The 13,579-nt window shown below is 34.6% G+C and overlaps 1 protein-coding gene across 2 annotated transcripts in view; it reads right to left on the bottom strand.

The window, feature by feature from the left end:
• Positions 1 to 13,579, bottom strand: part of LRP6 (LDL receptor related protein 6) — a 140,824-nt gene that overhangs the window by 112,175 nt on the left and 15,070 nt on the right. For both annotated transcript variants that reach the window (XR_008530640.1, XM_054591419.1), the window contains exon 2: positions 8,539 to 8,932. Coding sequence is in view for 1 of the 2 variants with exons in the window: in XM_054591419.1 (XP_054447394.1) it covers positions 8,539 to 8,932 (394 nt within the window). In the remaining variant the exon portion in view is untranslated. The remainder of the gene's footprint in view (positions 1 to 8,538; positions 8,933 to 13,579) is intronic.

Genomic DNA, 13,579 nt, shown 5'->3' with positions numbered 1-13,579 from the left:
CCAGCACTAGCAGCAGCCAGCCTAGATTCACAGCTTGGCTTTGCCTCGGTCTCTCTAAGCCCAGCCCAAGTAGCAGCCATCTCAGACTGCTTTATAGCCCAGGCAGGGTGGCCCCAGGGAAAACACAGGTGGGGGCTGACCTTGGCCTGCACCACCCAAGAAACCCCAGGGCCAACGCACCCAGTGGACAACTACAGACCAGAAGGAGCAGCACCACCCTGCCCCTGGAGAGCTCATCCTCCATGAATGGCAAAGGTTGGTGGTAAGTGGTCACAGCCAGCCCTTGCCGCTGACTGACCTGGGTAAATCCCTCCCACTGATCTGCTAACAGCAACCAAGGCTCAACTATAAGAGGAGGGTATACTAAGCCCACATGAAGGGCACACCTCGAGTACCCAGCTCAGGTGATAAGGGAGGCTGTGCCACTGGACCATACAGAACACCTACTACATTAGGTTACACTACCAAGACACGGAGTCAAACAAACACAGGGAGGCTGCCAAAATGAGAGGACAAAGAAACATGGCCCAAATGAAAGAACAGATCAAAACTCCAGAAAAAGTGCTAAACAAAATGGAGATAAGCAATCTCTCAGATGCAGAGTTCAAAACACTGGTTATAAGAATGCTAGGAGAACTTAGTGAGGACCTTAACATAAAAAAATTCCAGTCAGAAATGAAGGAATAAAGAATAATTGAAATAAAGAATAATTTACAGGAAAATATCAGAGTGGATGAAGCTGAGAATCAAATCAATGACTTGGAACATGAAGAACCAAGAAACCACCACATAGAACAGGAAGAAGAAAAAAGAATCCAAAAAAATGAGGACAGTATAAGCAGTCTCTGGGACAACTTTAAGAGGTCCAACGTTCTCATTATAGGGGTGTCAGAAGGAGAAGAGAAAAAGCAAGAAATTGGAAGTCTATTTGAAAAAATAGTGAAAAAAATTCCCTGATCTGCTGAAGGAAATAGACATGCAAGTCAAGGAAGCACAGATAATCCCAAACAAGATGGATGCAAAGAGGCCTCCTCCCAGATACATCATAATTAAAATGCCAAAGGTTATCATTTCTCTAAAAAAACTTTGCAGGCTAGAAGGGACTGGCAAGAAATATTCAAAGCCATGAAAAGCAAGGGCCTACAGCCAAAATTGTCCTATCCAGCAAAGCTATCACTTAGAATCAAAGGGTAGATAAAGAGCTTCCCAGACAAGAAAAAACTAAAGGAATTCATCATTACCCAACCTTTATTAGATGTAATGTTAAAAGGACTTATTTAAGAAAAAGATCAAAACTATGAACAATAAAATGGCAAAAAATACCTATCTATCAACAATGAAATCTAGAAAACAAACTAAGCAAACAACGGAGGCAGAATCATGAATACGGAGAACATTTTGAAGACATGAGGGGATTAAGAAGTATAAAGAGGTAGTTACAGAATCGCAATGGGCATGTAAGGTACAGTACAGGGAAAGGAGTAGCCAAAGAATTTACACGCATGACCCATGAACATGAATGGTGATGAGAGGACTGCCTGTGCGAGTGGGGGGTGCTGGGTGGAGGGGGGCAAACGGGGGAAGACTGGGACAACTGTAATAGCATAATCATTAAAATATAATTTTTTAAAAAGTTTTCAAGATGTCAAAATTTCTCATTCCAGGAATATAAAAATACTGTATCTCAACTAACAATCAGATTAGATACTAGCCATTTTATGCAAATTTATTATAATCCAAAGCATGTAATTTCTACAAATAGGAAAGGATAAAATAATAAATTGTCCCAAATATTAACAAACCCCTAATCTAATATGTATACTGAATCTTAATCCAATTTACCCTAACCAAAATATTCATAAATATTCTATTTCAATAAACTGAGAGGATAAATGTTCACCCTTTACAAAATGTAATTACATACAAAGGTGGCTAATTAAGACATTTAGAATTAAGTCATAAAAACTAAGTGAACCAAATCTATACCAGATTATAAATCACTTCATGATCCTTATTTATATAATCCTATAATTTAAAGAAGTCACTAATACCCAAATTTGTAAGTATGAATAACACCCAAGTTTCATGCACAAATATCCCCAATAAGAAAAGGCAATATGTAAAAATATAAAAGTTAGATTTTCTACTTCTGGTAATTTGGTAACAAGACAAACAGAAAACCCTCTTTTTACAAAATACCTAGGACCACTGGTTAGTCTTTTTATTTGACATATATTGCTATGGTCTGAACATGTCTCCTCAGATAGGATGTGGAGCCTTTGGGAAGTGCTCGGTTGGGATTAATGGGTTATTGCTTTAAAAAGAGGCTCCAGAGAGATCCCTAGGCCCTTTCACCAGGTGAGGATAAAGCAAGAAGGCACCAGAAAGAAGGCCCTCACCAAAAGCGGACCATGCGGGCACCCTGATCTTAGACTTCCCAGCCTCCAGAACTGCGAGCAATATATTTTGTTGTTATAAACTGCTGCTCAGATCTTAGTTTCTAAATGCCATTTGATTCCAAGTGTGAGGCAATAAAAGGACAAGAAAAGTCTGGAACATCTTGTGTTTCCAGATAGTAAAAAAGCACTTAGAACGTGATGAGGGATTGTCAAAGGACACAAGAACAAATCTAAAGATGCTCCCAATGACTAAATCTGGGACAATATAAACAAGAAATAGTAATGGATTATAACCTATCAGTAAATGCCCATGAGCCCATACTAATGTAAATAATAGTAATAGAGTATAACCTATAGAATTAAAATAAATGGCCATGAGTACATACTAATATAATTAACCAAATAAATAAGTAAGTGGGAGAGACAGGCTAGCCTTTCCTTAATGCAGAATTCTAATTAATAATGCAGAGAGAGAGAAATGGAACTAGAAAAATCACCATTTCGCAAACATCACAGTAAACTCTATTACAGGCAAAAACTATCAAAGAATACTAATATTAATGGATAAAAGCAAGATGAAAATTAGGATAATCACATAGATTTGAATACTTATTACAAGGAAAAATTAGTAAATGCAGTTTTTAAAAAAAAACCTGGCAAATACCACCATAAGTGAGTGATCAAATGTAACATCACCAGTATCCACATCATGTATCTGCTAATATGCCCTGAGAAGAGCAAAAGTATCATTTCTGTGCTATTCTTGCGAAAACTCCATAACCTTAATCTAATCATAAGAAAACATCAGACAATCCAAATTGGGAGACATTTTACAAAATGGCCAGTAATCTTCAAAAGATCAAGGTAATTAAGAGAAAGATTGCTAAAATATCTCAGATTAGACAAGACTAAGAAAATAACAAAATAGAATATGGGATTCTAGATGAGAAAAAGGACTCTAGTAGGAAAATCTGAGAAATTCAAATATGGTCTACAGATCAGTTAATAGTATTGTAGCAACATTAATTTCCTGGTCTAGATAAATGGTCTATGGTTATATAAAATGTGATTATGGGAAGCTGGGTGAAAATTATACAAGAACTGTATTGTATTTTTGAAACGTTTTTTAAATCTAAAATTATTGATACACTATGCTTTTAGATAGGTTGACATTTTCTCATAAGTCTTTTATATGAGGAGGCTAAAGGACTTCTAGAAAAGCAAAATACAGTCAATAATATTAAAAACTCAATTGATTCATATAAATTATAAAATTAAGCACAACTAAGTAAAGAATTAATTATATGGAAGGCAGGTACAAAAATTAAGCAGAAAGTAACTCAGAGAGATACTATACTATAAGAGACAGATACTATAAAAGCAAGATTAAGAAGTATAGAACAGAAAATCAGACAACCTATTATACGTCAAACAAGAGTTACAAAGGAGACTTTAAAAAATGAAGGAAAAGTAAGAAATAATGGATAATAATTTTCTAGACTTAACAACTAACAATAATGATTAGACTTCTAGAAACATGAGTTATAAGCAGAGTAAATTAAAAGATAGAGACATGTAGACACGGGGGTTATTTCTGAAATATATCAAAAATTAAGGGTGCTTTTAAACAACCAGGAGAAAAAAAAAAACCTTACAAAGCAACAGTAATTAGAAAATAGCAAGTTTATTAAAGCAACAAGTCAAGTCACAATACCTTCAAGGGACTGAGTAAAAATAAGTCTCACCTACAATTCTATAATCAATTAATTCCCAGTTCAAGAATGAGGGCAAAATAAATACATTTCAGATAAAACCAAGGGTTTACTATTAACAGAACTTTCCTGAAAGAAATATTAAAGAATATACTTCAAGCAGAAGGAAGCTGAATACCAAGAACACAGAATTTATAATATTCTCCTTTAAATAAAGCTACCACACTGCATTTTTAAAAATAATGCATTTGCAAACACAAAACAACAATAAAACATAGCTTCAGCAAGATACTTTTCATGAGAACAAGGCTCCGCACTTGGACTTAGAAAATCTCCACTGAGAACCTGGCTTTCTCTTAATCTTGGCCAAAGGCTTTGGTTTCTTCACCCAAAAAGTAAAGACATTTTGCTAGAAGATGTGTAACATTCTAACCTAGCTCTAGATTTCATGGATAGAAAATAGGGGTTTCCAATTGCCAAGACATGTTTCAAAACAGAACAAGGTGTGACATAAAACAAGTTCCAGTGAGTGTATTTTTATAAAATATGATCTTAATAACGTCTGTTGAAAAAAAGAAAAGCCTTAATTATGTTTTAAATAAACTATTGTAATCAAAGACATTCAGATTTAGAAATCAAAAGCGCTCATGCTGAAATTTACATTTGCCTAGAAAAAGTTTTCTCAACCCTAACAATGAAAACAAACAGGATTATAAAAGAAAATATAAAGTCCAGTCACTCAAAAAATATTTATTGAACAGCTACTGTGTGGCAGGAACAATTGTTGTCATCTGGGGTGCACCTCTGTAGAAAATACTTTTAAACATACTCAAGATATGACAATTGTACGTATAAAATTGACAGGGACATTATAAACCATTCTTTTTCCATCAAGTTAGGTCTGCAAGGATTTTAAAGAAGTTCCAGTGTTGTTATTATTCTTAACAATGATAAAAATGTATTTTAAAAACTACATAGCTGACTCTTGACTAATATGGGTTTGAACTGCCCAGGTCCACTTACACAAGGAATTTTTTCAATAAATACTGTAAATATATTCTCTCTCCCTTATGATTTTAATAACATTTTTTCTCTAGCTTACTTTATTTGTAAGATTAAAGAACATACAAAATTGTTAACTGACCGTTTATGTTATCAGTAAGGCCTCCTGTCAACAGTAGATTATTAGTAGTTAGGTTTTGGGGGATTCACAAATTATATGTGCATATTTGACTGCATGGTGGGGGTCAGCATCCATAACACCTGCACTGTTCAAGAGTCAATTATTTATTATTCAAAGCCTTCAGTAGGAATTCACTTTTGACTGAATTATTAAAGTTTAACTCTTTAAAAAATATCCAAAATGATTTGGAATATGACTAGATCCTTAAAAAAATTAAAATTAAAATTAAAAAAACTTAGGACTCCTTTATTTGTACTGGAAACACCAGGTCCTCAACATCACTAATATTAGCAGTCACTGTGGAACAGATTAAGGAACTCCATCATTAGGAGCAGCCATATATACAGTCAGGAATAAAGTAAGGATACTTACTGCTTTCTGTAACTATGGTCGTTCATTTCTGGAACAATTTCTATACATATTTTCCTGTCTCTTATTCTGAACTGTACACTGCTAGTTACTCAAAAGAAAAAAAAACCCTCAGACTAATAGAGGCCAAATTTAGGGAGGGAAATAAAAATCATCCTTCAGTCAAGGCTAAATGGACTGATTATACAAAGAACTCCATACATCTGAAAGCACACAGATGTCTGCACTAGTTCCCAGGGCTCAAACAATACTAGTCATTCAATAGCTTTCCTTTTACATAAGCCGATGTGAGAGAGCGCTCAGTCAGCTTTTCTGAACCTCATAACCCAGGATCCTGGAACTCTAATAAAGCCTACCTTTTTCCTCAGCACTGTTTTCATGTGCTTTCTCTGGAAAGAACACTTCATTTTTCCCAAAAAATAAATATGGAAATCATTTCTTCTGTTTGATAAGTGATGTACTCAATCTAAAATTACTTTTCCATTAAAACCACAACCCTTAACACAAATCTAAGATCAACATGAAAGAATATATTTTTAAATGTATGAGTTTCAAATATAATTTTAAATACACTCCATCATGCTAATTATCAAATGTATACCATTTGGCTGCATTGTTTGTTTCCAGTTGCATAATTTTAAAAATAGTCATATGACACAAAATAACTCCCCCCCCCAATTTTTTTTTTTTAATTAAGAAGAGAACTGTTCAGAGGGGATGAATTTACACACACACACACACACACACACACACACACACGCGACACTAACCACAGACATCAAAAATATAGTTATTCCTCACTGAACATCCCTTAGAAACTTAAATAATAATACTTTCTACCTTCAAAGCACACTACTATTGATTCTTCTAGCCCCTTCATCAGCTGAGTCTCTGGTGAATTCTTGCCTTCAATTTTGGGAAGTATCACAGATAAAGTCACAGAAACTCTAACATGCTTTTTAATCAAATGGCAAGCTTCCTAAGTCACTTATCAGACCTGCCTTCCAGAAGTAAAAGCTCATTAGTTTTACTACTAAGTGATAATGATGCATTTATTAATTAACTTACTAAATCATGAACAGCCACGAGTTGCCTATAAATTTAGCTCCCTTGAATATGTCCTATCACATAATCATTATCACATACAGGAATTATCAAATGCTGCTCCAGAGTTGTGGTAATTGAGTTATTTTATCTACCACCCATCTTCCTTAAGAGCTCCTGTGGCTCCTCTAATTCCTTTAACATTCTTTGCCCTCTATATATATATACTACATAATGCAAATACACATATTTTAAGTAAGGAAAAGTTATCTCCTAAATTTTCTGTTCTTAGATAGCAAATCTTTAGAGATATTACCCGTCTCCCTCCAACAAGAGTACAAAAAGCAGAGCTCTGAACATAGTAACCATTTAATAATAGATATTTGGGTGAATTGCCATTATCACCCTTACCATAAGATTGAAATTTGTCAAAAAAAACACTATCTTTTCGTCAAAATATTATTCCCCAATGACCACCAAAATCCTCTGTGTTCTACAAAGCAGTAACCTCAGATATATTTCAACACTACCTTAGACTTACAAACTTTGCTGGCAAAACACAGATTATATTTCTCAAAAATACCTTGCTAGTTCTCAACAACCAAATTTGTTAATCAATACAAATCACTGCACATCCAACAACTGTGACCTTCTCCTTGGGACACTGAATTCTTTTCCTACCACAAGAGCCACTACAATATTTTCTGATGCATTATTAAGTAGCCATTTGACTTTAGCAAATATCTTACTGTCCTTTAAAAAATGTAATAATTTTTATTATATAAAGCACATATATTTGTGTCTTCCAGAACTCCTCAGCTTAAATTTCCACTACACTATTGCTGATGTTTTCTTTTATAGTCAAACATTTTCATTTCCCTACAACATGGCATCTTCTTTAATCTGTCACCAAATAAGGCCTGATATCAAGACAAAGGAACACATACAAACCTTTGTTTCATTTTCCCCAAGTTTTACTTTATTACAGAATATTCATACACTCCCTTTTATAAATAAGTTTTAAAACATTTCAACATACTTGAAAGTCAAAGAAAACAAAATATTAAAATAGTTATTTACAGGCTATTTAGATTTTTATCAATTATTAATAACTCATTTCAGGTTCATGTTGAGATAGTCATCTATTCCTAGCCATGACAGACTCCAGTATGACAATATATCCAACAGAGAAATATCAAGGAATGGTATATGGCAGAATTAAAGAACAGTAATAATGAAGCATGTGGGGACACAGTTCCAACTTTCTAATGGGATTTATGGCTTTAAATTTCCTTTCTCATGTGATGATAAACCTTTATAGCAAATATATGTTTATCTAACTAGAAATAAATTATTTAATAGCTTAATTTTTATTTTTCACTCTATACTAACATTAAATAATACTTCAGAGTTTAATATAAAAGACACTTGTATAACAAAATGACTATATATATTAAAAAGTTACAAGATGCAGGTTTTTTCTACCATCTTGAGCCATCAAATACTACTCTTATTAAGTCTTCATTCCTTCTTCTCTGCCTTCTAATTATCCTCTCACAATTACAAAAAATAAACAGAGAAGAAAAACCAAGAGCGGTAAATACGGCTATACCGTAAGTGGTATTAGAAACACAAGACTATTTACAGAAATACCTTACTTTAAGAACACAGTATAAATTCCCACATTCAAGTCTATTTGACAAAGAAGCCAAAAGAATATAAAATTTGGTTTTTGCTCTTTGTTTTGTTTCTTGGGGATGAGAGGGGACTACACTAGAGGAGAGAAATCAGGAGGAGATACAATACCCTTTGTACATTACACAAAACTTACCCACTGGAAGGATCTAAGGCAATAGCTCTAGGTTGATCCAACTCTTGCCAAAATAAAACTTTTCGTAAAGATCCATCTAGATTAGAAACTTCAATCCGATTAGTTTCAGAATCTGTCCAGTACAATTTTTCTCCAAGCCAATCGCATGCCAGCCCATCAGGAGACAATAATCCAGAAACGACAACATTCTGTACACTCTCAGTTTTGTTAAACTCTGTTCGTTTAATGGCTTCTTCGCTGACATCACTCCAGTATATCAAGCCATGACCAAACACAAAGTCCACCGCAGCTGCATCCTCCAAGCCCCCAACTACAATCGTAGCATTCTCTTTGCCATTTGTAGCATCAACCAATCGTAAGTCCCGTCTGTTTGCATAAAGCAACAAAGGGGCCGCTAGAATAAAAAAAAAGAAAAATATGTAAGTAAATGAAAAGAAGTGTATTTGTTCTCATAAATGAGTTTCAAATAAGCATCAGGAAACAAATACTATCAAAAAAAGAATAAATAAATTTGTATAAGACAGTCTTAAAATCTTTTCACAAATGAAATATTTTTGCAGCATTTTAAATATAAGAAGTTGCCAAGAGAGACTATTAATTCTACCAGGACAGTCTTTTCTTGTTAAAATGGTCTGTCAGATACAATTTAAAAGTTTGGCTAGACCAGAAATTGGCAAGGATATGGAGTTGCGGGATGCTCATACTCTACTGGAGAAACATTTGGGTGCAGCCACCTTAGAAAACAGTTTGACAGTTTTTTATTTCTGTTTAAAGATGTGGTCAAGATTTTTTTTTAATATTTTATTTTATTATTTTTAGAGAGAGGGGAAAGATGGGAGAAAGAGAGGGAGAGAACCATCAATGTGAGAAACACTGATTGGTTGTCTCTCATAAGCGCCCCAACCGGGAACCAAACCGCAACCCAGGTGTATGCCTGACGGGGAATGTAACCAGTGACCAACTGAGCCACACCATGCAATTGTTCAGAGCAGTTTGGCAGTTTCTTAAAGGTTAAACATACAACCTACCATATGATCCAGCCATAGCATACCTAGGTATTTACTCAAAAGAAATAAAAGCACATGTCAATACCAAGACCTGTACATAAATGCTCATAGCAGCTTATTTGTAATAACCAAAACTGGAGTCAACCCAAATATCATCAAGAAACTAATGGTGAATAGACTGTGATATATTCATACAATAAAAAGCAATGAGCTATTTGTACATCTAATATGGGTTAACTGTAAAATAATTATGTACAATGAAAGAAGTCAGATAAAATATGAGTATATACTGCACAACTCCATTTATATAAAATTTTAGAAAATTCAAATTACTGTGACAAAAAGCAGATCAGTGGTTGTCTGGAAATAGGAGGAGGTGAAAAGGATGGGAAGCAGGGATTATAAAAGGGCATAAGGAAACTTTTGTGGATGATGGCTACAATTATATTGGCTATGATGATGGTTCCAGAGATGTATACGTATGTCAAAACTTAAATTTTATACTTTACGTATGTGCAACGTATTGTATAGCGATTATACCTCAATAAAACTGTTAAACAGTCTGGCAGAGATTGTTCTTAATACATCTTATCTCTTTTATATTAACATTAGAATGACCTTTGAATAAGACCTAATACCAAAATTAAATATAAAGCTCATCCTAAATAATATTTAATTTTGAGAAAGTTAGAGCTACTAGTAGGACTGAAGGAGTACAAATTATATGGTTTCGTTTTTTTTAAAGTATCTGTTCCAAGCTTTAGACATTTACTTTCCTGGTATCAACAGTAACTAAAGATCTAGAGCACCACTACACAATAGAACTTTCTTTGATAACAGAAAGGTTTTCTTCACTATGCAATGCAATAGCCTCTGGCCACATGAGGCTATGGAACTTAAAATGTAGCTAGTATGACAAAGATACTGAATTTTTAATGTCATTTCATTTTAATTCATTAAAACGTAAATAGACAAGTGGGTATATAGCACAGGCTGAGGTGAAGAACACAAATGGGGCAGCAAAACTAAGACCAGTTATGATGCAATAACTAACATGATCTTCTCTCAATTACTTACTAAAGGTTTAAAATGTATCATACAAAGGCAAGACCAAGTATCATTTAAAAGCAACCACTCCTTTTTTTAAGATATTAATTTCAAAAGAAAAAGGACTGGGAGCACAGACAACAATGTGGTGATTGCTGGGGGGTGGGTAGCGTAAAGGAAGTAAATAGTAATGGAAAAAATCCAAAAAAAGTTTAAATTTAAAAAAGAAATTAATTTCAAAAAATTAAGGTGCTCAAAAGCATTGTTTAAGCCAATCTATGGGCTATGCCTGCTAAATGGAGTTATGAAGTCTCAATATTTTCACCTGTAAGTACAACAAATATGAACTTTCCTTCTAAGCTTAAATCCAACTTTCTTATCAAAACAAATGAGCAGATAGCTTTTTTAAAAGTGACCAAGACTCCTTCCTGCTTATTCTGTGTATTTTCTACGGCTATTCGCAAATTAATAAATTTCCCTCGCAGGTTCACTTTTAACTCATTTCAGGCTTTCATACATCACACTGATTTATCAGTCCCTATAGTATCCACTCCATTAGCTTGGCCCATCATAACACGGGCCAATTATAAAAATTAGAAAAAAAAGTCCCTATCAGTTAAAGGTAGAATACTAAATGCTGCACAGGGCTAAAAAATAGCTCCAGTGCACTTACAACTTAAAATCCAAGAGAGATATGCTCTAATATTTATTGGACACCTTTCTTTATGGCACGATTCTTGGAAAACTGCGCACCAAACCTGTATATGGCATTAAGTGGCAGTTAAATGTCATAAACACTTTCAATTCAAACATTAACATTTCTTCTAAACACTTTGTCTACAAAATGCAAAGAAACTTTCTGGTCATTTAAGGTCTCATTCTTAACTCAAGAGAAAAACATATGTTGAAGTTAGCAGTACTAGTTATAATTAATGATTTCTAAGAAAAATTGTATGTGAACCTACACATATTAAAAGGCAATCACAGCCCTGACCGGTGTGACTTGGTTAGTCAGGTGCCACCCAGCAAAGCAAAAGGTCGCCAGTTTGATTCCCAGTAAGGGCACACGTGTTTTCTCTCCCTCTCTCTCCGCCTTCCCCACTCTCCTAAAATAAATATAATCTTAAAAAAAAAGAAAAAAGAAAAAAAGGAAATCACAGTTCATCCTAACTACCCTTCTGCTCCTTGAATACTTTCTATAATACTGTCACCAATATCTATTCAGCAATATATTAACAAGATAGCAAAAAGGTATAATTTGACCTGCAATACTGTTTTTGGAACAATTTATTTTTTATTGTATTCTTCCATTGCCATTTATCGCCCTTATACCCTCTTTCACCTCCACCCAACTCTTTCCTCCAGAAATACTGTTTTAATCTACTAAAAAAAATACACTGGATCCCTACATACTTGTCCTTAGTTATAGCATATATGCACTCATTTTCTTCCAGTTCAAAGATGTAGCTTCTGACTCCTTAATACCCAGATAACCCAAATAGCCACTATCATCTCTTTAGGGGAACCTACATGGGTATGCAGGAATCCTCATTTTCCTTTATTAACTTCCTACCGAACTTTCACTAGTAGTCTTTCTAAACTTTTTCTGATTTCCTAAAGACAACTTTCATACTTTGAATCATTCATTCTCAGATCATCTCAACATAATCTCAGTAAAGCAGGAAACAAGGTAAATGTCTTACAACCTCAACATCTTTACTTAAACTTCTCAAAAATCTTTCTATATCCCAACAATCCTCCTTTAACTTGTCCTCAGTCTCAAATGACAAGTTGTCTTTTCTCCTTTCTAAAGTTAAAGCAATACTTTTGGTTAAGCCTCCCTACCTCCACTGTGCAACTCTGCTCTATCAATTGTTTTTTATATCTTGTATCTTTGATGGCTCCTGCCAGGTGCCTGCTATCAAAAAACTTTGTTTTGATAACCCTAACCTTGCTATCACCAGTAGCATACTTTTATTTCTTCTAACCACAAAACTTATATATTGGTATACACTTCATACCACCATCCATTAGCTATTAACTCCCTTAGTCTAACTTCCTACACATCACTCAACTGTCTCTGCTTTCTCCAAGTCTTCATAACCAAATCGAATGGCCATATCCAATTTCTAACCTTTCTGCAGCATTCAGTGTGGGTATGTTGTATCCCTACCTATGTAGAGTATTCTCCCTATACTATACTATTATTCTTGTTTTACTGGTCACACTTTGTCTGCCTTTTAGTTCCAAATCTTCCACTTCCCAAACACAGGTATCCCCAAGATTCTCTGTTGTTACTCAAATAAGAGAATACAGAAAATTATTCAAGTTCACCAGATCAACAAGAAACTTTATTCAGGTAATTTTCAAATTATCATCTCCAGTCTAACCTTCAGTTCTGTACCTGTAACTTCTTGTTGGCCATCTCTTCCTGCCATTAATTTAAAATTCACTACCTTCATCCCACACCCGCCTCCCCCAAAAAAACCCTCAAGGGTCAAGGATACCACAACTTTCCTAATCTCACTAGCTTGCCTTAGAGCAGTCTTTGACAACTCCCTTCCCCCCACCTCTGCTAATTACTGCCTTGTTGATTCTTCTTTAACATGTCCTTAAAGCCACCTCTTCTTTTCCATTTCGAGAAACACTATCCTACTCTAGTTCTTCATGACCTTACACCTCAACTACCCTAAAGTAAGTGATCTCAACATACTCCCTTCCCTTTTGTACTTCTAATATTTCAACTCTATGCAACTCAAAAAGCTTTCTGATTTTCTTTGCCTAAAACAAAAAGCCTCAATACTTTACGTGACTGTCCCTATGACTCTACCTTACCTATTACAGTCCCTGGATCATACAAACTGGTTTTGAACACATGATATTCCATTGCAACAGTGTATTCATTTTCCTGCCCACTCCATACTTTTCTCTCATTATCTTAGCAAGCAAATCCTTCAAGGCCAGATTCAAATTTTATCTCTTCCATG

Source organism: Pteronotus mesoamericanus, unplaced genomic scaffold (assembly GCF_021234165.1).
Source record: "Pteronotus mesoamericanus isolate MK-2021 breed Mesoamerican mustached bat unplaced genomic scaffold, CSHL_Meso_final scaffold_21, whole genome shotgun sequence".
Classification (NCBI taxonomy): Eukaryota; Metazoa; Chordata; class Mammalia; order Chiroptera; family Mormoopidae; genus Pteronotus; species Pteronotus mesoamericanus.
The sequence above is the reverse complement of the archived record's forward strand: the minus strand, read 5'-3'. Positions and strand labels throughout refer to the sequence as shown.